The 22,652-nt window shown below is 37.6% G+C and overlaps 1 protein-coding gene and 1 pseudogene across 1 annotated transcript in view; both read left to right on the top strand.

Annotated features, from left to right (window-relative positions):
* Positions 1-2,314: 2,314 nt before the first annotated feature.
* LOC109557042 (mitochondrial fission factor pseudogene) lies at positions 2,315-2,954 on the top strand (annotated as a pseudogene).
* An 863-nt stretch (positions 2,955-3,817) lies between these two features.
* Positions 3,818-22,652, top strand: part of LOC109556796 (renin receptor) — a 143,130-nt gene continuing 124,295 nt past the window's right edge. The window contains 2 exon segments of the mRNA XM_070781697.1: positions 3,818-3,834; positions 3,893-3,990. Coding sequence (XP_070637798.1) covers positions 3,818-3,834; positions 3,893-3,990 — 115 coding nt within the window.

Genomic DNA, 22,652 nt, shown 5'->3' with positions numbered 1-22,652 from the left:
TTTTAAACCTCTTAAAACATTGTGCTTGTTTTAATCAATGTTACTTCTTATTTACCCAAACATCTCCTCTCCTTTAGTCTCTCTTCCTGCATTGCCAAATTTTTTTCGGATCATTTAGGTTTTGTTTTAGGAATTCCCTTTGATATTTCTTTTCTTTAAGTTCACAGGCCAAACAGTCTTTCAATAGTCTTTACATAGCTATCATTTTGAAGGATATTTTCCAGAGACTTAAAATCTGGGTTGGTAGGTATTTTCTTTCAAGTCTTTGAAAAAAATCATTCTGTTTTCTTTTGGTTACTGTCCTTCTGATTGAAAAGTTAGCACTCTGCCTAACAGTGTTATGTTTTTATTTTTCTCTGGTTTTAGACGTTTTGTTTGTTGCTGGTTTTTGGCAGTTTTAATGATGTAACTTGGTGCAGAGGTCCTTTTATATCTCCTTCTTGCTTTTGTAGATCTTCCTTAATTTGTAGTTTAATTTTTTTTCTGCCAGTTGTGAAAATTCCCAGCTATTTTTCTCATATTTCTTTCTGCCCCTTCTCTCACTCACCCCATTCAAAGATTGCCTTATACATACATTACAACTTTTACCCAAGTCTCACACATTAGGTGTTTCTTGTAATTCTTTTCTGTGTTTTACACTGAAAATTTTTACTCATGGAAAGTCCAGTTTACTAATTTTGTATTTGCTAAATATAAGGTTAAATCTATATTTGAAGTCATTTATTGTAAATATTGTAATTTTCAGTTCTAAAATATGAATTTTATATTTCAGAACAGATTTTATTCTCTGGTGATATTCTCCATCTAGTCATATATTATCACCAACATATTAATTACAGTAATTTTAAAGTCTGTGTATGATAACTCCAATTTTTTCTCTTGGATTTGACTATTTGTTCCTGTTTTTTGGTTTTGTTTGTTTCTTTTGTGGATCTTTTCTATTTTTGCATGTCTCTTACATTTCGGCTAAATTCCAGAGATCGTATTTGAAGTTGCAGAGATTCAGGATGATACTACCTTCCTTAAAAAAAAAAAAAAAAAAAAGATGTAATTTCTTTTTTTAAGAATTCCTGGCAGGTAGTTATAGAAGAGTAGATAACCCTGATCCAACAAGGTTTGATATAATTTGTGACTGAATTTCAGTCATCCTGAAGAACTTGTTTTCAATTTTCCTTAACTCTTAGAATTCCTCCAGAACTTTCAAATAACTTGATTCTTCCAAAATACCCCCTAATTGCTGAGCCCTAAACAGGTTTCAGAGAAGACAATGGCAACCCACTCCAGTACTCTTGCCTGGAAAATCCCATGGACAGAGGAGCCCAGTAGGCAGCAGTCCATGGGGTCACACAGAGTCAGACAGGACTGAAGCGACTTAGCAGTAGCAGCAGTAGCAAACAGGTTTTTGCTTCTACTCCCTGGACCTATGCAATTGCTAGCAAATCTGAACTACTATTTTTAGCTTCTTCTATTAAAGTTGACAAATTCCTTAAGGGATAGAATGCAGTGCAGTTTTTCCTTTTTCTTTGGGATCTTCGTTCCTCCTCAGATTCTAACTTACAGTTCTCTGATGCTTACAAAAGTAGTGTGTGTGTTGTGTTGGTTAAGTTTTTAGTTTTTCTTATATTCAGGGATGTTTTCTGGTATAGGCTGTAACTTCATAGATGGGAAGAATCAGTGTGAGGTATATTTATAATGGGAATCCAAAGACTCATACTGGATTGAATAAAGTGTGAGAAAAAAATGAAATTAAAGATGATCTCAGTATTTCTAGCTTGAGCCACTTAAAGAATGGACTTGTCATTAAATGAAATGTGGGAAACTATAAGCGTGGCACATTTTGAGATGAGAAATAATTGTGATAACTGAAGCTCAAGAATAGGAAATGGACAAGGGATAGGAATATAGGAGCCATTAGCCTACAAAAAAAATTTAAAACATATGGCTAGATGAGATCACCAAGAACATAAAATATTGTAAATATAAATAGAGAAGGGAAAACACACATGGACTGAACCTCAGGGCACTTCAGTTTTCAAAGTTAGGGAGGGCCTCTGTGTGCTCGGCCAACAGCCCTTGACGGTGCCCACCCCCATGTCTGGGAGCCTGTGGGTGGGAGCCTGTGGGCAGCAGCACTTGCCGGCGACCCTCCACCAGGCCCAAGGGGACAAAAGTAACTCTAAATCCAGCACATGCTTATGGAGGCAAGTTTAAAGGATTTCATATGAAGCACAGGAGCAGATAATGCTAAAAGCAAGCAGTAGTTGGTCCACATTTAGTGAGTGGGGAAGCATTCCCTTCTCCCTTTGCATCTGAGATGGCAGAAATTAATCAAATTCAGTATAAAATGGAATACACCAAAAGTCTTAGTGAGCAAACCAGGTTTGTGGAAAAATTAAACGCCACCAAATGCTGACCTGGAACAATGATGCTAAGGAGTTTCAAACACTAGCGTGATGTTGCAGGTGCCAGATAGCATCGAGAACCATTGTAGCAGGAACTAATGAAGAGATTGCGTTTTCAGGACTAGCACACCTTGACCTTATACAGTCTCTTCCTTTAAACCTCTGGCACTAAAAACACCACCTTGTTTGTTGATGCTAACTGAAAGATCACTAGATTTTCTGGATTTAGAAAGATCTTTTCCAACCCCTCAAAAAAAAAAAAAAAATTCCATACAAAGCATGGGATAAAAATGAAGTGCTGCTCTAAGAATGAAAATGCTGTTGGCCAAAACAGCTTATCAGAACTTACTCCACATATTGCATTTCAAATATGGATAGAAGGATTGAAACAACTTCAGATGACATAATTGTTGTAACTGCAGCTTCCTTAAGACAACAGATAAACTAAATAGACATCTACAACTTCTGTAAGAGAACACAGAAGGTGCTAAAAGAGAACCGATTATGTATTCATTTACTGTGGCATTCTTGCTGCTTAATAGCTGGCTCTAATTTTGCCACTAGAGGTAACCTCAATCCTCAGAAATACTGTTTCAACAGCTGGAAATGTAAAGAATTTGCAAACAAACCAAAAAAAAAAAAAAAGGTGTGGGTGGGGAGAATCAGCAAAGAGCCTGAGGATAGTCAACCAAAATGATAAGGGGAAGACAATGAAAATGTGGTGTCCAGGAAGCCACAGAATAAAATGTTTTAAGAAGAGAATGAAGAACTGTACTAAATGCTGCTGCTAGGTCAGCAACCATAGAAACTTAAGTCATTAGATTTAGAAACATAAATACTATTGATGACTTTTAGAAAAAATAATTTCAAGAAGAAAGAAAATCCCTCCATTAGGGGTTGGTTTAAAGAGAAATTGAGGAGACTATTTGGAAGCAGTAAGTATAGACAACTGTGTAAGGAATTTTGGTGCAAATAGGAACAAAAAAATTATCTCAGTAAAGATATAGAAAAGAAAGTTGGGCTAGAAATAAAAATGTTAGGTGAGTTGTATATCCATCAAAGGGGAAGAGATTGTCAAGACTGTTAATCAGTCGGGTTTTGTTTGTTCTTGTTTTTATAAACTTTATTTTTAGAGCAATTTTAAGTTCACAGCAAAACTGAGTGAAAGTTAATGAAATTTCCCATATCTTCCCCAGCCTACACACATGCACAGCCTCCCCAATTCTCAACATCCTCCACTCTCCACATACCCCACTATCTATGTCCCTCACTATCAACATCGCCCACAAGAGAGGTACATTTATTACAATCAGTGAACCAACACTGATACATCATTATCAGCCAAGTCCATTGTTTATATTAGGATTCACTCCTGGTGCTATACATTCTATGGGTTTGGACAAATGTATAACGACATGCCTCCACCATTATAGTACCATACAGAATACATCCACTGCCCTGAAAGTGTTCTGTGCTTTGTCTATTTATAGCTGTGGCTCAGATGGTAAAGATGGTAATGATGATCCTACGTGCAGGGCAGCAAGAGACATCAATGTAAAGAACAGACTTTTGGACTCTGTTGGTGAAGGTGAGGGTGGGATGATTTGAGAGAATAGCACTGAAAGATGTATATATGTAAAATAGATGACCAGTGCAAGTTTGATGTATGAAGCCAGGCACTCAAAGCCAGGGCTCTGGGACAACCCAGAAGGATAGGGTGGGGAGGGAGGTAAGAGGGAGGTTTGGGATGGGGGAACACATATACACCCATGGCTGATTCATGCTGATGTATGGCAGAAATCATCATAATATTGTAAAGTAATTGTCCTCCAATTAAAATAAATTTTTTTTTTAAAGAATCTGCCTGAAATGCAAGAGACCAGGTTCAATCCCTGGGTCATAAAGATCCCTTGGGGGGGAAAAAAAATGGCAACCCACTCCAGTATTCTTGCATAGAGAATTCCATGGACAAAGGCTGCAGTCCGTGGGATTGCAAAGAGTTGGACACGATTGAATGACTAACATCCCACTAACCCTTGGCAACTACTGATATTTTTACTGTCTCCATAGTTTTACCTTTTTCATAAGGTCATATTTATAGCTGGGATAATATAAAATAGAGCCTTTTCAGATTGTTTATTTTGTTTTAATGGGAAAAATAAAATATGTGTCAACTAATGGTAGAAGAGGGAAATGATCATGTATGTAGGCAGGAGAGAGAAGGGCTGATATAATATTCTCATGAAACTACAATTGGACATTATTTTCTCATTTAATTCTCACAGAACACTTTAAATTGATATTATTACCTCAATTTTATATATGGGAGGAGGGAGGTTCTGTAATGTAGTCAATTCTACCAATTTTTAGCAGTGTTTATTGTGGTGATTACAATTATTACTTGGTGTGGACTCAAAGCTCCAGTGCTTCTTTACTGTCTTATAAAGAAGATTATAGAGAGAATTTTAACTCTTTTCCAAATGGATTTATCCTGCCTCACCTTCTTTCACCAACTCTTTCTTCTCTATTTTACAAAAATAGTTGCTATAGTTATAGTGTATTTAGCATTGAATGGTGGCTTAGTAATCATGTAATTTAGTGCCTCAATGTAATACATCACACTCTGGAGACTCAGAAATACTGATATGTGGTCCAAGAACATAAACTATTTGGTTTAGAGCTGGGACTGAAACCCCAGCTTGAATTCCAATCCAGTTTGTTTTCCTCTATGCTATGTTTTCTTGTCTCATGTCTTAGAAACTGAACTTGACCTCCAAGAGCCCAGCTTGCCTCCAGAGTTCACTGTTTTAAGCTTTTTTCCTTCATTGGGCACATTGTCAATTGCAGACATTCTTGTCATGTTTCTTTGTATTTTCCAGAATCACCTAAATATTCCCTCTATGGCCTTTTAGTTTCTTGATCTCATCTTCTACAATGACCTTCTCCTAGACACTATTTTAGTCACCTACTTCATAATCATAGTCTAGTCATTGATAGTTTAATTCACTGCTCACCCCATGATTTTTATTTTCAAGTTTTCTAGTCTCTGACAACAGCTTCCTATCATTCCATCTCACAATCCTCTCACAGTTCTTGATATCACTAGAACCTCCTTGTTAGTGTTCTCTATATTTTTCACTCCCTCTTAACTCCTTGTGCTTTTCTTTCCCTCCTTAGCCAACTTTGACTTGATGGACATGAGCTTGAGCAAGCTCCGGGAGTTGCTGATGGACAGCAAACCCTGGCATGCTGCGGTCCATGGGGTCACAAAAGTTCAGTTCAGTTCATGCATGAACTGAACTTCATCAACTTAGATTTCATGGTCTAGTCAGTTTCTCAATCATTGCCTCATAAACAATCTGTTTCCTTACACTATCTAAAAAATCTCATCCTGGATTAAATCCAGCTTTATTACCTTTCACCCAACACCCTAGAAACTAAGTCTGGCTGCAGAAACAATACAATCATAGAGCTTGATCACATTTTCAATTATTGGCAGTTAAATACAGGTGAAACCTTAAGTTTGTCCAGCAATGGTGTTACATTTTCCCATCCAAGTGGGCAAAGTCGAAGAAAAAATTTCACATTTCACTCTCTCATTCTCTAAGAGACCCATTCTTTACTTTTCCCCTCAAACATCCAGTATGCCTTCCTTCTTCCTCACAATTATGATTTTGCTTTTTATTACATTGGGAAAAGTAGCAGAAATCAGCGTTCGCACACTCTCCTATAAGCAATCTCAGTTTGCATTTCTACCCATACTGTTTGATCTTTTCCAGTCCTGTGGCCATTGCTGAGTTTTCCATATTTGGCCCAAGACTTGAAAAGATCAGTTTTCATTCCAATTCCAAAGGGCAATGCCAAAAAATATCCAAACTACTGCACAGTTGCACTCATTTCACATGCTAGAAAAGTAATGCTCAAAATTCTCCAAGCTAGGCTTCAATAGTATGTGAACCAAGAATTTCCAGATGTGCAATCTGGATTTAAAAAAAGGCAGAGGAACCAGAAACCAAATTGCCAACATCTGTTGGATTAAAGAAAAAGTAAGAGAATTCCAGAAAAGCATCTACATCTACTTCACTGACTACACTAAAGCCTTTGCCTGTGTGGATCACAACAAACTATGGAAAATTCTTAAAGAGATGGGAATACCACACCACCTTACCTGCCTCCTAGGAAACCAGTACGCAGGTCAAGAAGCAACAGTCAGAACTGGACATGGAACAACAGACTGGTCCAAAATTGGGAAAATAGTACGTCAAGGCTGCATATTGTCACCCTACTTATTTAATTTATATGCATAATACATCATGAGAAATGCTGGGCTGGATGAAGCAGAAGCTGGAATCCGATTGCTGGGAAAAATATCAATAAGCTCAGATATGTAGATAACACCACCCTTATTGCAGAAAGTGAAGAGTATCTAAAGAGCCTCTTGATGAAAGTGAAAGAGGAGAGTGAAAAAGCTGGCTTAAAACTCAACATTCAAAAAACTAAGATTATGGAAACCGGTCCATCACTTCATGGCAAATAGTTGGAGAAACAATGGAAACATTGACAGACTTTATATTCTTGAGCTCCAAAATCACTGCAGATGATGACTGCAACCACAAAATAAAAAGATGTTTGCTCCTTGGAAGAAAAACTATGACCAACCTAGACAGCATATTAAAAAGCAGACATTACTTTGCCAACAAAGTCCATATAGTCAAAGGTATGGTTTTTCAGTAGTCAAGTATGGATGTGACAGTTGGATGATAAAGAAGGTTTAGCACTGTAAAATTGATGCTTTTGAACTGTGGTGTTGGAGAAGACTCTTGAGAGTCCCTTGGAGTGCAAGGAAATCAAAACTGTCAATCCTAAAGGAAATTAATCCTGAATATGCATTGGAAGGACTGATGCTGAAACTCCAATACTTTGGCCACCTGATGCGAAGAGCAAACTCATTGGAAAAGACCCTGATGCTGGGAAAGATTCAAGGCTGGAGGAGAAGGGTACATTAGAGGACGAGATGGTTGGATGGCATCACCAACTCAATGGAAATGAGTTTGCGTAAGCTCTGGGAGATGTTGGAGGACAGGGAAGCCTTTCATTTTGCAGTCCGTGGGGTCACAAAGAGTCAGACACAACTGAGTGACTGAACAAAAACAACTCATACTGTCTACCTGTCCTCATTTTCAATTGATAAATATCACTTTCCCTAAAATATTGAGAACCTTTCTATCTGCGTGCTAGATCTGCACACTTCTGGTCTGCTCAAGAATATTCCTAGAATTTTACCCTCTTAATAATTAAAAGACGCTTACTCCTTGGAAGGAAAGTTATGACCAACCTAGATAGCATATTCAAAAGCAGAGACATTACTTTGCCAACAAAGGTTCGTCTAGTCAAGGCTATGGTTTTTCCTGTGGTCATGTATGGATGTGAGAGTTGGACTGTGAAGAAGGCTGAGCACCAAAGAATTGATGCTTTTGAACTGTGGTGTTGGAGAAGACTCTTGAGAGTCCCTTGGACTGCAAGGAGATCCAACCAGTCCATTCTGAAGGAGATCAGCCCTGGGATTTCTTTGGAAGGAATGATGCTAAAGCTGAAACTCCAGTACTTTGGCCACCTCATGCAAAGAGTTGACTCATTGGAAAAGACTCTGATGCTGGGAGGGATTGAGGGCAGGAGGAGAAGGGGATGACAGAGGATGAGATGGCTGGATGGCATCACTGACTCGATGGACGTGAGTCTGAGTGAACTCCGGGAGTTGGTGATGGACAGGGAGGCCTGGCGTGCTGCAATTCATGGGGTTGCAGAGTTGGACACGACTGAGCAACTGGTCTGATCTGAATATCTCTACATCATCAGTTTTTCTCACAACTTAATTCTCGCCATCAACATTACAAATAACATATTCCTCATCTTCAAGAAAAATTATGTCTTGACCCAAATCCTCCTGCAACTATTGTACAAACTCTCTGCTCTTAACATAAAAACACTTTGAAAGATTTCTCTATACTGATTGTCTACATTCCTCTTCACATTAACTCCTAATGCCCTGTTGCCTCCAGCACCCCACCAAAAGATTTTTGCCAATCAAATATAACTTAGATATGGAAACATTCAAGGATAAATTGCCAGTCTCTGTGTTACTTATCTGCAGCATAAGTCCCAACTTCATGAAGTCCATCTTTATTTGACCTCCAGAATCTCACTCTCTTTTTTCTTCCCACTTCACTAACTGATGATCACAGTTCCTTCTGATGGTTTTCTTCATTTCTAACTAAATGCTCTGGACTTACTACTTTTTATCTTCTATCAGATCAGATCAGATCAGTCGCTCAGTCATGTCCGACTCTTTGCAACCCCATGAATCACAGCACGCCAGGCCTCCCTTCCATCACCAACTCCCGGAGTTCACTGAGACTCACGTGCATCGAGTCAGTGATGCCATCCAGCCATCTCATCCTGTCATCCCCTTCTCCTCCTGCCCCCAATCCCTCCCAGCATCAGGGTCTTTTCCAATGAGTCAACTCTTTGCATGAGGTGGCCAAAGTACTGGAGTTTCAGCTTTAGCATCATTCCTTCCAAAGAAATCCCAGGGCTGATCTCCTTCAGAATGGACTGGTTGGATCTCTTTGCAGTCCAAGGGACTCTCAAGAGTCTTCTCCAACACCACAGTTCAAAAGCATCAATTCTTCAGTGCTCAGCCTTCTTCACAGTCCAACTCTCACATCCATACATGACCACAGGAAAAACCATAGCCTTGACTAGACGAACCTTTGTTGGCAAAGTAATGTCTCTGCTTTTGAATATGCTATGTAGGTTGGTCATAACTTTCCTTCCAAGGAGTACATGTCTTTTAATTTCATGGCTGCAGTCACCATCTGTAGATATTTTGGAGCCCAGAAAAATAAAGTCTGACACTGTTTCCACTGTTTCCCCATCTATTTCCCATGAAGAGATGGGACTGGATGCCATAATCTTTGTTTTCTGAATGTTGAGCTTTAAGCCAACTTTTTCACTCTCCACTTTCACTTTCATCAAGATGCTTTTGAGTTCCTCTTCACTTTCTGCTATAAGGGTGGTGTCATCTGCATATCTGAGGTTACTGATATTTCTCCCGGCAATCTTGATTCCAGCTTCTGTTTCTTCCAGTCCAGGGTTTCTCATGATATACTCTGCATATAAGTTAAATAAACAGGGTGACCATATACAACCTTGACGAACTCCTTTTCCTATTTGTAACCAGTCTGTTGTTCCATGTCCAGTTTTAACTGTTGCATTCTGACCTACATACAAATTTCTCAAGATATAAACATCTGAATGCAGAGTTCCAAAGAATAGCAAGAAGAGATAAGAAAGCCTTCTTCAGCGATCAATGCAAAGAAATAGAGGAAAACAACAGAATGGGAAAGACTAGGGATCTCTTCAAGAAAATCAGAGATACCAAAGGAACATTTCATGCAAAGATGGGCTCGATAAAGGACAGAAATGGTATGGACCTAACAGAAGCAGAAGATATTAAGAAAAGATGGCAAGAATACACAGAAGAACTGTACAAAAAAGATCTTCACGACCCAGATAATCACGATGGTGTGATCACTGACCTAGAGCCAGACATCCTGGAATGTGAAGTCAAGTGGGCCTTAGAAAGCATCACTACTAACAAAGCTAGTGCAGGTGATGGAATTCCAGTTGAGGTATTCCAAATCCTGAAAGATGATGCTGTGAATGTGCTGCGCTCAATATGCCAGCAAATTTGGAAAACTCAGCAGTGGCCACAGAACTGGAAAAGGTCAGTTTTCATTCCAATCCCAAAGAAAGGCAATGCCAAAGAATGCTCAAACTACCGCACAATTGCACTCATCTCACAAGCTAGTAAAGTAATGCTCAGAATTCTCAAGCCAGGCTTCAGCAATATGTGAATTGTGAACTTCCTGATGTTCAAGGTGGTTTTAGAAAAGGCAGAGGAACCAGAGATCAAATTGCCAACATCCACTGGATCATGGAAAAAGCAAGAGAGTTCCAGAAAAGCATTTATTTCTGCTTTATCTTCTATACACCCCACTAAATCAATATTTAAAGAGCAGGGAGGCTGATTTAAACTTCCTCATGTGATGCCAAATGTCAGATTACACCTGTTACCCCCGATAGCCAAGTTTATCACAGTACCACTGTATTCTCGTCAGGTGTTGGACCAACTGGATATGCTGGGCTTTTCTCATTTTGGAAGCATTTACATTTCTCACTGTTCCCAACCCCTTTTCTGAAAATAAGTTTCATTGGGATAAAGAGCAGACTAAAGAAGTGAAAGGAGAAAATGTGTTAATTCCTTTGCCTGTAATTTTTATTTTGTTTTACAGAACTGTGTAAATGGAGATAGGAAAGATTGTAAACTGGTAAGATGGACTGAAAGCTCTACTTAAGGTTCTGAATGATGGTATTTTTTTCTTTGGGAGCTTAGAAATGTGAGATTTATGATTGCACTATTTTGAAGTAAGGATGAAGTGTGTACATTCTACATGTGACTGTGAAATAGCTTTTAGTAAGTCTTCTAAGGGAATAATTTGTATACTTTGGTGCTCACAGTAGTCGATGTGGTGCTAAATTTTTTATGATATTGTGCTCACTGTGGCCTAGCCTAAGATACTCAAATTTATATTTTCTTTTAGTGAAATGTTTCTATATAGCTTAAAATTTTAAATTGCTTAACTGCACAGTATCTTTTCATGCTTTTTCTGATATGTTGAACATCTGGCATTGTAAATAGTTTCTGTTGAACAAAACTTTTATTATATAACCTGTACCAGGTTATATAATATTTAATCATGTATAACATTAGAAATGTTTGGATGGAATTTGTCTGTGTTCATTATTTAATTGTTTTTTTCTAGAATACATTTGCTTTTCTCTTTTATTAGGTCTACCTGGTTTTATAATAGCAGGTGTAACCACACAAGCATGCTCAAATAGACACACATACATATATTTAAGTGAAGGAAAAAGTTTTTCACAGCATGTATTGCTCAAACCATGCTGATTTCAGTTAAACACATTTGGCTATTGATATGACAGGTTACCATGCAATTTAGAAGCAATTAAAAGGTAACAAATGTGCTGAACTGAAACCTCTACCCAGAATGCTTTTTCTGTGCACATAGATAAAGCAGATAGATTTGTGTGTCTCTAGTGTCCCCTCAGTAATGTCCTTAGGCCAAATGGCAATGTCAAAGGCTGCAGACAACTGCCTAAAATGGATGAAGGATAATCTTGATTTTTCATTTCTGCAGTGTGTATATAGAGTTATGAATACTTCATTAGTACAACTGCATGAATTATCCTATAGCTATTAAGCATGGCTAATTTATAAATCAAATTGCCATTTTAATATCTATTTTAAAAGGCACTCTCATGGTAACATGTTTCACAGTGTTGAATAATGACAGTCTTTGATGTTTTGTGAGGAGGTGCACTGGCAATGTGGATTGGACACTTAGACATTTTCCACAGACTCTTGCATGGCCATCTGTATGATGAATACCCACCAAAATGAGGCAGAATTATGTGCTTAGTTAATGGCAATATGCCCCACACACTGACAAAATAGAAACTATGGGTATGATTTTAGGCATTAAAAACACCAGATAATTTTTGTTCATATTGAAAAGATGTAGCTAAAATATTAATGAGACTCAGGTCCAACTGCTGGTCACTCACAAGCCAATACTCAAGAGCCAAGGTTAGTGGAAAGGAAATTTTACTTTATTCTGGAGGGTGAAAGCTGAGGGAGAGGGTGGACTTATATCCAAAGGTCACCTCCCCTGTATAAAAGCAAAAGCTTTTAAAGGGGAGTTTCAGGGGTGTATAGGCAGGGGGAAGAGATTACATGCAGACACAGTAGTCAGCTCTAACAGTCATCTTGAAAATAATTATACAGTAGTCTAATCAACATTGTCTTGATTGCTTTTAAGTACAGTTAACCTTCAGGTCCAAGGTCAATTTGTTTCCATTTCTCCTAGGCCAGTTTTCAGAATTGTGGCAGCTTATGAATGGCTACTGTTTGGTCATCATGTGGTTAACTTCTTCCACCTGGTGAGGGTTTCAGTACCTATAAAACAGTTCAGAATATTATTTATAGTCTTTGAAGAAGAACAAAAGTTCCTTTTATTTAATGACTCAACCTCTGTTATTTGGTCTTGTTGGACTGTTTTCCTTTGAGTCTGCATTTTCTCACATCTCTGATTAAATTTATTCTTTGACTAAAGTTTCTCTATAGACAAAAGGAAGGCTGAGGACACGAAGGGGTGGAGTCTGTCCTGGGAATGCCCCATAAGGTCTGGCTCCATTTCAAAAGTGGTACATTGCTGTTATATTATTTTCAGAAAATGAATAGAGTTTTATTCTAAGAATAATCTTAATTTATCCTATCACTAACTATGTATGCAGTCCCTATCAAGGGTGTGGTTTATTTTATCTGTTTGAAGACCAAGTAGAGATTTTAAATGTAACTAAAATTATTTAGTAACTATGTTGCCAAATTCTGAACTCTCAGTGTAATATCTAACACATGCTTCCCATATTTTTATTTTCATTATCTTGTTTTCCTTGTACCCTTAAGATTAGTTGTCCTGAATAATGTTCTAGTCAAGAAAAGATAGATTTTTCCTGAAAAAAAATATGCCATTTCTAGGTGAATTGCTTAAAAAGGCAAACAAGAAAACAACATAAAAAGCCATTTTAAAGGTCACGTTGCTGACAAATTGCCTATTTAAAATGGAGAGTCTCCTAAACAGTGTCATAGCTCTCCAAGTCCTACTCTAAATTCTCTTTATGACTTTGTACTGCCATTAGACTTGCTACCAGCAGAAATCAATAAACATAGATAAAAAGTCAAATTATTAGTGTCTATTGATGCCATTTAAAGTGTCCCCTAGAAAACATAGTACTAACTGTTGCATTCTCACTTCAAGATCTGTATCCCTCACATACTTTTGACTGTTCATTTACATAAACCTCATAAATGTTCATTTCGACTATACAATACTTTAACAAGCAAGCGTTTATAGGGAATCAACTATGGGTTGGAGGTACAAATAGGAATTACTGAAGACCATGTCTTTTAGGAACAGGAAATACAGCAGAAATATTTAAGTAATATTTTAACACTGTGCTCTTTTAAATTGTGCATAAAGATAGTTAAAAGATAGATATCTAGTTAAAAGATAACCATTTAAGTCTAAAACTTCAGTTTTCTTAGCAAGTTAGTAAATTTTGGTTGAATTTATTTAATATCATGAAATTTTGGTCTCAAGCAAATATGTTCTAGATTTCATAGCAGGAATTGCCTTTAATTATCTGGGTAATAGGAATGGGGACCTTTATAAGTGTTAGAATGTGTACACTGAACTTCTTTATAAACCAGGCAAATAATTCCTCAAGTCTGAGTCAGCTTTGAATAATTATTTCTAGGTGAAAGGACTTTCTATGTTTCATTTTTAATTATCCGTGGACACCAGCAGTCAAAAAACAGTCTTATAATTCCATTTCTGATAAATAAAGCTAGGAGACATTTGCCTCTCTCAACAATTATAACAGGTTCTTCTGGAATAATGTTCATGGTTGACCTCACTTTGCTTTACCTAAAGCATAGCCATTTCCTTTAGGTTCACATATTTGCCCACATTTACTGTTAATGGTATTTTATCGTTTGAATATTTGCAAAGTATATTTCCCCTAAATAATTTTGAAAAATGAAAAAACACCACATTTAACAGTCCCAAAGAATATGTTAAATAAGGCCAAGAGCAGAAAAACAAGAAAAAGTAATAGGAAAGATATAATAGTCAACAGAAAGAAGTAATAATCATAGCATGAGAGATAGACAGGTTATCTATCTATCTATCAGAATTGACAACATAGTTGAAATGAAAAGGAATGTGTTGAGAGGGAGGTTCAGGAGGGAGGGAACATATATATGGCTATGGCTGATTCATGGTGATATATGGCAGAAGCCAACACAATATTGTATAGCAATTATCCTTCAATTAAAAATGAATACATTTTTAAAAAAGAATGTGTCAAGAGGAAAGACTGGGATTGGATAGGCAAAAAATACTGCTTGCACTGAGAAACACTGGAATGCTCATTCATTCATTTATTAAGAATTTGTTAGCTTTCCCTCTTAGAATGTGTATCCTTGATTGAACATATATATTTCCATATAGAGAAAAATGCTGAGTAATTTTTTTATTTTTGATAAGAATATGCATAGAATACACTGCTTAAGAACATTAACATTTATCATTCTGACAGAAACCAATTCATATATCAAGTATTTAAATTCCACAAGTTGAATTTCTTCATATAAAAATAGAGGTAATAATACATATAACTCATCATAAGAGTGTTACAGAATTAGATGAGGAAATATTAATGTTACTTTGCTTGTGCCTCATAACTATTATTGGTTCTTTGCTCTTATTGTTTTCCATCTGGAAAAAAGGGTGCACATATCCTTCTATGAATTTATTATTTCTTCAGGCAAAGTGAAGTTGCTCAGTTGTGTTCGACTCTTTGGACCCCATGGACAGTAGCCTGCACCAGGCTCCTCCGTCCATGGGATTTTCTTGGCAAGAGTACTGGAGTAGATTGCCATTTCCTTCTCCAGGGAATCTTCCCAACCCAGGGATCGAACCCAGGTCTCCCACATTGTAGACAGATGCTTTACGGTCTGAGCCACCAGGGAAGTCCTTGACAAGGTACTATCCGATTGTCAAGGATAGCATTTAAGATTCAGTAACAGTCAATTTTCATATGTTTCACCTGGTCACTTGTTTTTGAATGTATATACTGTCAAAACTAATCTATTAGTTCACTTATAACATGGCATGGAAAGAAAATGCCTTCAACAACTGACATCTCTTAAGATCCCTTGAAGAGGATACCTTCGGTAGTGGCAATATTTGCATTAGGATATCTAGTAATATTATATATACAGTTTCCAGAGTTCAAATTACAAAGTAAACAATTGGTTTTGGTGTAGACCTGCAAGAAAATATATGGACTCAGTATCTAAACTTTTATACTTTGCTAGGCTGGTTCAATAAAACCCCATACTTATTCATGATTTAAAAATAAGCAGTAGTGGTTGTTTAGTCGCTAAGTCATGTCTGACTCTTGCAACCGAATGGACTGTAGCCAGCCAGGCTTCTCTGTTCATGAGGTTTCCCAGGCAGAGTGGGTTGCCATTTCCTTCTCCAGGGATCTTCCTGACCCAGGGATAGAACCTGGGTCTCCTGCATGGCAAGGAGATTCTTTACCAGCTGAGCCTCCAGGGAAGCTCTAAAATAAGTAAGTTACTGAATTTTGAAATTGGTAATTTAGTGAATGTTGATTCAATTAACAGAATAGCCTGCATCAACTCTTTATTCCCCAGAACACTGGCCCTTCAATATAGATACTCAGTAAAAACAGAAACTTTTTCTAACTTAATTTTGGAAAATACTGTATAGTCTATTTCTGCTTTAGTTTCACAAAGTAAATTATTATATAAAATCTTCAAAACCTGAATAAATAAAGCATTTAACCTTTACTAACACCCTTAATAGCTAGAGGTAGATGGTTTGGAGATTATTGATCTGAATTGAATCATTGAAGTTTGCCTAAATTCTGTTACCCTCAACACCAAACATTTCCCAACTGATGTTGTGACTCTATTAAATTAATATTTATTAAATAGAGCCTAACAGTGACAGACTGTATGGTTCAATAAAGAGAGCAAAGGGAAAGTAAAATGGAAGGTTATTACTTGCAAGTCCTGGAGGAGGTACTCTATACACTTGGAGCAACCAGTCAAGGCAAGGTGCAGTCAGAGATAGGGCAGGACCTGGGGCACATACCTGTATTAGGATCTGTGTGTAGAGTTCCTTCAAGCTCCTGGGTCAAGGGTGCATGCTAAGTCAACTTCAGTTGTGTCCGACTCTTTGGACTGTAGCCCACCAGACTCCCCTGACCATGGGATTCTCCAGACAAGAATACTGGTGTGAGTTGTCATGTCCTCCTCCAGGGGATCTTACTGTCACAGGGATCAAACCCATATCTCTTCTGTTTCCTGCATTGGCAGATGGGTTCTTTACCACTAGTTCCACCAGGGTTAAGGGTAGATTTGTCAATTCAAACCAAAAAGTGTGGGGTTTTGGTGAGTTCCCTAAGAAGTCTTACCTAAGGGATGACTAGGAGAAGGCCCTGGGAGGTAGGAGTGAAGTGAGAGTTGCTCAGCTGTGTCTGACTCTTTGCCACCCCATGGACTATAACAGTCCATGGAATTCTCTAGGCCAGAATACTGGAGTATACATCCTTTCCCTTCTCCAGGAGATCTTCCCAACCCAGGTATTGAACCCAGGTTTCCTGCATTGTAGGCTGATTCTTTACCAGCTGCGCCACAAGGGAAGCCAAGGAATACTGTAGTGGGTAGCCTATCCCTTCTCCAGTGGATCTTCCTGATGCAGGAATCAAACCGGGGTCTCCTGCATTGCAGGCAGATTCTTTACCAACTGAGCTATGAGGGAAGCCTGGGGGGCAGGAGAGTGCTTATCAAAAGGGCATCTTGGGAAAATCATAACGGGAACTTACATTTGTGTCTTGTGACTTTGTGTCCATTATTTGGGAGGGACCAGTGTCAGTTCAAGCCCTGTGACCTGGTTGGCCACACAAAACAGATGCAAAGGCAGCAATTTTATGAAGCAACTCAGCTAAACTTTCAATTAGGTGTGCTTTACTAAACTTCCTCACGTTATTGTTTATATGTCTCTAAGATACTATGTTTTTGAGGATGTCAGTTTAAATGCAAATATTTACTTGAAAGGTTTCTTTTTGCAAACATTATTACTGTTGTTGCTATTACTTTTTAGATGAGAACAAAGCCATCTGAGAATAAAATACAAGCTTTAAAATATTGACACATTTTCTTCCCCAAAATGGAAATCTTGGATTTATATACAAGCATTTCTCCATTATCTACTGCATTCCATCAATGTCCACCTTTTATTGATTGTACCTCAGATATCTCTAGTGTTGTTCTGAAGCTAGCTGATACTAGCTCAGCAGAGCTGATTGTGTACACCTCTTCCCAACTCTGCTTTCAGTGATCACACTTGAAGTTGGTAAAGCAGTTTGTAATTGGCAATGGTAGGGGCATTTACACACTACAGAATTAGGCCATTGCTACAAATCAGGCGTTGTTTTGAGCTAGTTTGCACATCCACCAGCACATCTCTGCCCTCTGCTCCTCCTCCTCTGCATTCTTTTAGCTCATTGGTAGTGTAGGCCTCCTCGTTTCTAATGTGGAATATTGTAACTTGGGCCTCATCATTTGAGTATATTCTCCACATAACTGTCATATATTCCTTCATAAAATATAAATAAATTAGAGTAAATTAATAAATAAGATATTTCATTTTGATTCCTGCTTGATTCTTCAGTCTCTGTGTTGTCTACAGATAATTAACTCCTTAGCAGGTCTTAAAAGGCCTCTTTTGATCTGGTAACTCCTCTATTTTCAGTTTTGTATTATTATTATAATTTTTTTTAGTGATTTTGAACTTCCTTTTTTGGGGGGTGGGGTTGTGCTAAGTCTTTGTTGCTGCTCACTGGCTTTCTCTAATTGAGGCAAGTGGGGCAGTGCATGGGATTCTCATTGTGATGGCTTCTCTCGCGAAGCACAGGACCAAGGCACATGGACTTCAGTAGATGTAGCATTTGGGATCAGTAGTTGAGGCCTGCGGGCTCACGGGCTTCAGTAGTTGCAGCACACAGGCTTGGTCATTGTGGCTTGTCGGCTCTAGAGTGAGACCTTAGTCGTTGCAACTAGGCTTAATTTCTCTGTGGCACATGGAATCTTCTTGGACCAGGGGTCAAACTGGTGTCCCCTGCGTTAGCAGATGAATTCTTATCCACTGCACCGCCAGGGAAGTCCTGAACTTCTTTTCATAACTCAAATGGCCTTGTCCTGTGAAAATATTGTCTCATCCATTTTTCTAACAGGTGGGATCCTCATATTCCAAAATATTCAAAATATCGTTTTTTTTCTCTTTCAAGTATTTCTAAATAGCCTTTCTTCTTCCTCACATAGAATTTTAAATTTTCATATACAACTGATTACACTGAATTGTAATTATCTATTAATATGACTGCTCTCTCCACTGGATTCTGAGTGTATTAGCATTTGATAGGGGAATATTGAAGAATCCATGGTTCTAAAATAAAATATTACTACTGATAATAAGCTAGAGGTACAGAGAAGGAATGGTGGGGCAAACTTGATAGACCTTCTCTATAACTTTGTCCAGTACCAACTCTTTATACCATGTGATGAAACACAGAAAACTTGGATGATCAAACATTCCTGTACAAAATAAGCAATCACTTTTAAGACACAGGCATTTAAGTTGAGCTTACAAGAGATTGTGAAGTGGGAGTTATTAATGCAGAACCAAATTACTTTAGAGCAGGCACAACGGTGGATGCTTATAATGGATTCTTCTAGTCATATGTCATTTGAAAAGCTCATATTTTCAAGAAGAGAAGGAAGAGTAGGTTGGTGGGAAGATCAGAAAAGAATTTCTCTTTTTAATCTAAGATTAATTCTATTATAGGATGAGGGTGTATATTATAGCACATGGTGGATATTGATCTATAACCCTTTTTAATGTGATATGACACAAATGTTTAAAAGCAATTTATTTTAGCTGCTTCCAAAAGCTGTCTGAAATCCTATTAAGGAAATGATCTCTGAAGAAATACATCTTACTTGCTGTAAAGGGTTTACAAATACAGGTATCTCAGAGTAATCCTGCCTCTACAACAAATGTTATTTTTAATGCAATGTTATGCTGAACAGTCATAAACTGCTTTACCTCCAATTCTACAGAAAATATATTTAGAACACAGTGTACCTGCAACTGTGATGCTTTTGACTAAATAGAAAATTGTGTATGGAAGACAAGAAAGATCATTATCTAAAGTGATGTTCATTCATCCAGAAAATATTACTTGACATCCCTGTTAGGCCAGACACTGTTTCTGGCCCTTAGGATAAAACAGTGATAAAGAAGAATTCTTATTCTCTCTGGTAGACAAATATTAAATAATAACAATAAAGATATACTATAAAGGCAAACTATGATTTCTTTTCTTCTTTAGTAGGCATGATGTTTATTTCAAACTTTGATTCAGGTTTATAACAATGGGTTATTATTGTCATTCAGTTGCTAAGTCATGTCTGACTCTCTGCGAGCCCAAGAACTGCAGTGTGCCAGGCTCCTCTGTCCTCCACTATCTACTGGAGTCTGCTCAAATTCATGTCCATTGAGTCAGTGATGCTATCTAACCATCTCATCCTCTGCCACCAACTCCCCCCAGTCCTTCCAAGCATCAGAGTCCTCTCCAACTAGTTGGCTATTTGTAACAGGGAGCCAAAGTACTGGAGCCTCAGCTTCAGCATCAGTCGTTGCAATGAACATTCAGGCTTGATTTCCTTTAGGACTGACTGGTTTGATCTCCTTGCTGTCCAAGTGACTCTCAAGAGTCTTCTCCAGCACTAGAATTCAAAAGCACCAATTCTTGGCTCTCAGTCTTCTCTATAGTCCAACTCTCACATCAAACAATGATTCTTTAAATGCAAGAATAGATCATCATAAGAACTGAAACTATTATATTGGGGGGAGCTTTTTTTTTTTTTTAAAGTAGTAATAATGTCTCAGGTGGGATAAATCGGAATGAATACCAGATAGTAAGAAACTCTGATGTTTAAGTTTCATTGACATCAGTGTTGCTAAGTCACTTCAGTCGTGTCCAACTCTGTGCAACCCCATAGATGGCAGCCCACCAGGCTCCCCCGTCCCTTGGATTCTCCAGGCAAGAACACTGGAGTGGGTTGCCATTTCCTTCTCCAATGCATGAAAGTGAAAAGTGAAAGTGAAGTCGCTCAGTCATGTCCGACCCTCAGCGACCCCATGGACTGCAGCCCACCAGGCTCCTCCATCCATGGGATTTTCCAGGCAAGAGTACTGGAGTGGGGTGCCATTGACATCAGTATCCACCTCTATTTAAGTGTATAGAGTTAGTGAAGTGTCATTTATTTTTTTCCTGCAAATTTCAGGGTGGAGTGTCATTCTCACTGACAGAACACCAAGCATTGAGTTCTATTTAAATGCTTTAGTACTAATATTAGAAAAGAAATATAATTTCAGTCTCTTCCTTTAGTAGTGAATTTAAATTCAGATGATTTGCCTTTCATTTCTTCAGAAATAGCCTCTGTTATACTTATCAGGATTACTTAAGCTATATAAATTTTCTTTACTAAGATCTCAAAGATGGGAGCTTACGCTACCAAGCTTTAAACAATTTTTGTGAGGTTAAATGGAGTTCAACTATTTATTAATTAATTTGTTCATTCAATATTTATTGTCAACTTACAATTCTCTTCCTACTTTATTATATAGACTCTAGTACAAAACACACTATTATTTCATATGCCACAAGAAATAAAAATTAAATGCTTACAATTATATTTTAAGATTTCACCGAGTAAGAATGATTCAGATTTTAATATATTAAGATATGAAAAAGTAGAATAATATAGATAAAATATTCTATCAATAGTATTGATTCCTACAGTATAAAGAACAATGCTCCTGTTTCTGATAATGGCATAGCAACATCCTAGTTCCAAACTAAGTTAACTTTTTCCCCTCAAAGCCAGAAAGCATAATGAAGAGATATAAAACAAACAAAAAAATGCAAACCCATTTTTAAAAACCTCAATTTTCCTCCTCTGTATATCTTCTATACTATTCACACAAATCAATTCACTTCTGGACACCGAATGTGTGGAGAGACTTCCCAAAGACTTTTTGTTTAAAGCTAACAAATACCTGTATACCATCTGTTTATGGCCAAGAATATCTAAGTACAGCTGCTTAGCCAGAGAAAACTAAAGAGATAAAATATATTGAGTGAGTCTGAATAGGACAAATATAGGACAGATCTTTGAAATTATATCAAATATTCACACCCAGAATGAGATGGCCCAACTCTGATTGAGAGAGCTTGTATGAGTAGGATTAACAGCAAACAGGCAGGGGTACAAGTGTGGGAGTAAGCAAAAAAGGGAGACAGAGACAGAAACAGAGACAAACAGAACGAGAGTGAGCTTATAACATGCATACGAAGCACAAATGTCCATGTTTGTTGTACTATCACCATCACTACACTACACTATCACTAAAAAAAGAGAGAATTCCTCCTTTGAAAGCAAGGTAGCATCCCTTGATGTCCATAGGTCAATTGGTGAAGAACCTATAAAAATTCAAGGACCTTCTTAGGATATATCCTGAGTTGGGTTAGAATCCAAAAATCAGATGGCTTGGCCTCACAGGAGCATCATTAGTAAAGAAGTGGCCTCATTGTAGCTATGCATGAGGGTGCCCATTAGATCATACAGAAATTCCTGGGTCATATGGCAGTCCTATTTCCAGTTTTTTAAGGAATCTCAACACTATTCTCCATAGTGGCTGTACTAGTTTGCATTCCCACCAACAGTGTAAGAGGGTTCCCTTTTCTCCACACCCTCTCCAGCATTTATTGTTTATAGACTTTGGATACAGTCATTTGACCAGCATGAGATGGTACCTCATTGTAGTTTTGATTTACATTTCTCTGATAATGAGTGATGTTGAGCATCTTTTCATGCATTTGTTAGCCATCTGTATGTCTTCTTTGGAGAAATGACTGTTTAGTTCTCTGGCCCATTTTTTGATTGGTCATTTATTTGTTTTTGGAATTGAGCTGCAGGAGCTGCTTGTATATTTTTGAGATTAATTCTTTGTCAGTTGCTTCGTTTGCTATTATTTTCTCCCATTCTGAAGGCTGTCTTTTCACCTTACTTATAGTTTCCTTTGTTGTGCAAAAGCTTTTAAGTTTAATTAGGTCCCATTTGCTTATTTTTGCTTTTATTTCCAATACTTTGGGAGGTGGGTCATAGAGGATCCTGCTGTGATTTATGTCAGATAAATCGAACAACCTACACTGGTCCTTCATACATTTCTCAGAATTCTTTATTGCTAATATAGGAATCAGCAATAATAGAGGTAAATGACCCAAGAAAGCATAAAGACTACTTCCAATCAAATATACTGTTAATAAGGAAAAAAATTGCAGAGAAGTAGGAATAAATATTTTAAAAAGCAGCAAAATATTTTT

Source organism: Bos indicus, chromosome 3 (genome assembly GCF_029378745.1).
Source record: "Bos indicus isolate NIAB-ARS_2022 breed Sahiwal x Tharparkar chromosome 3, NIAB-ARS_B.indTharparkar_mat_pri_1.0, whole genome shotgun sequence".
In the NCBI taxonomy this organism is placed as follows: Eukaryota; Metazoa; Chordata; class Mammalia; order Artiodactyla; family Bovidae; genus Bos; species Bos indicus.
Note: the sequence above shows the minus strand (reverse complement) of the source record. Positions and strands in the feature narration are given on the sequence as shown.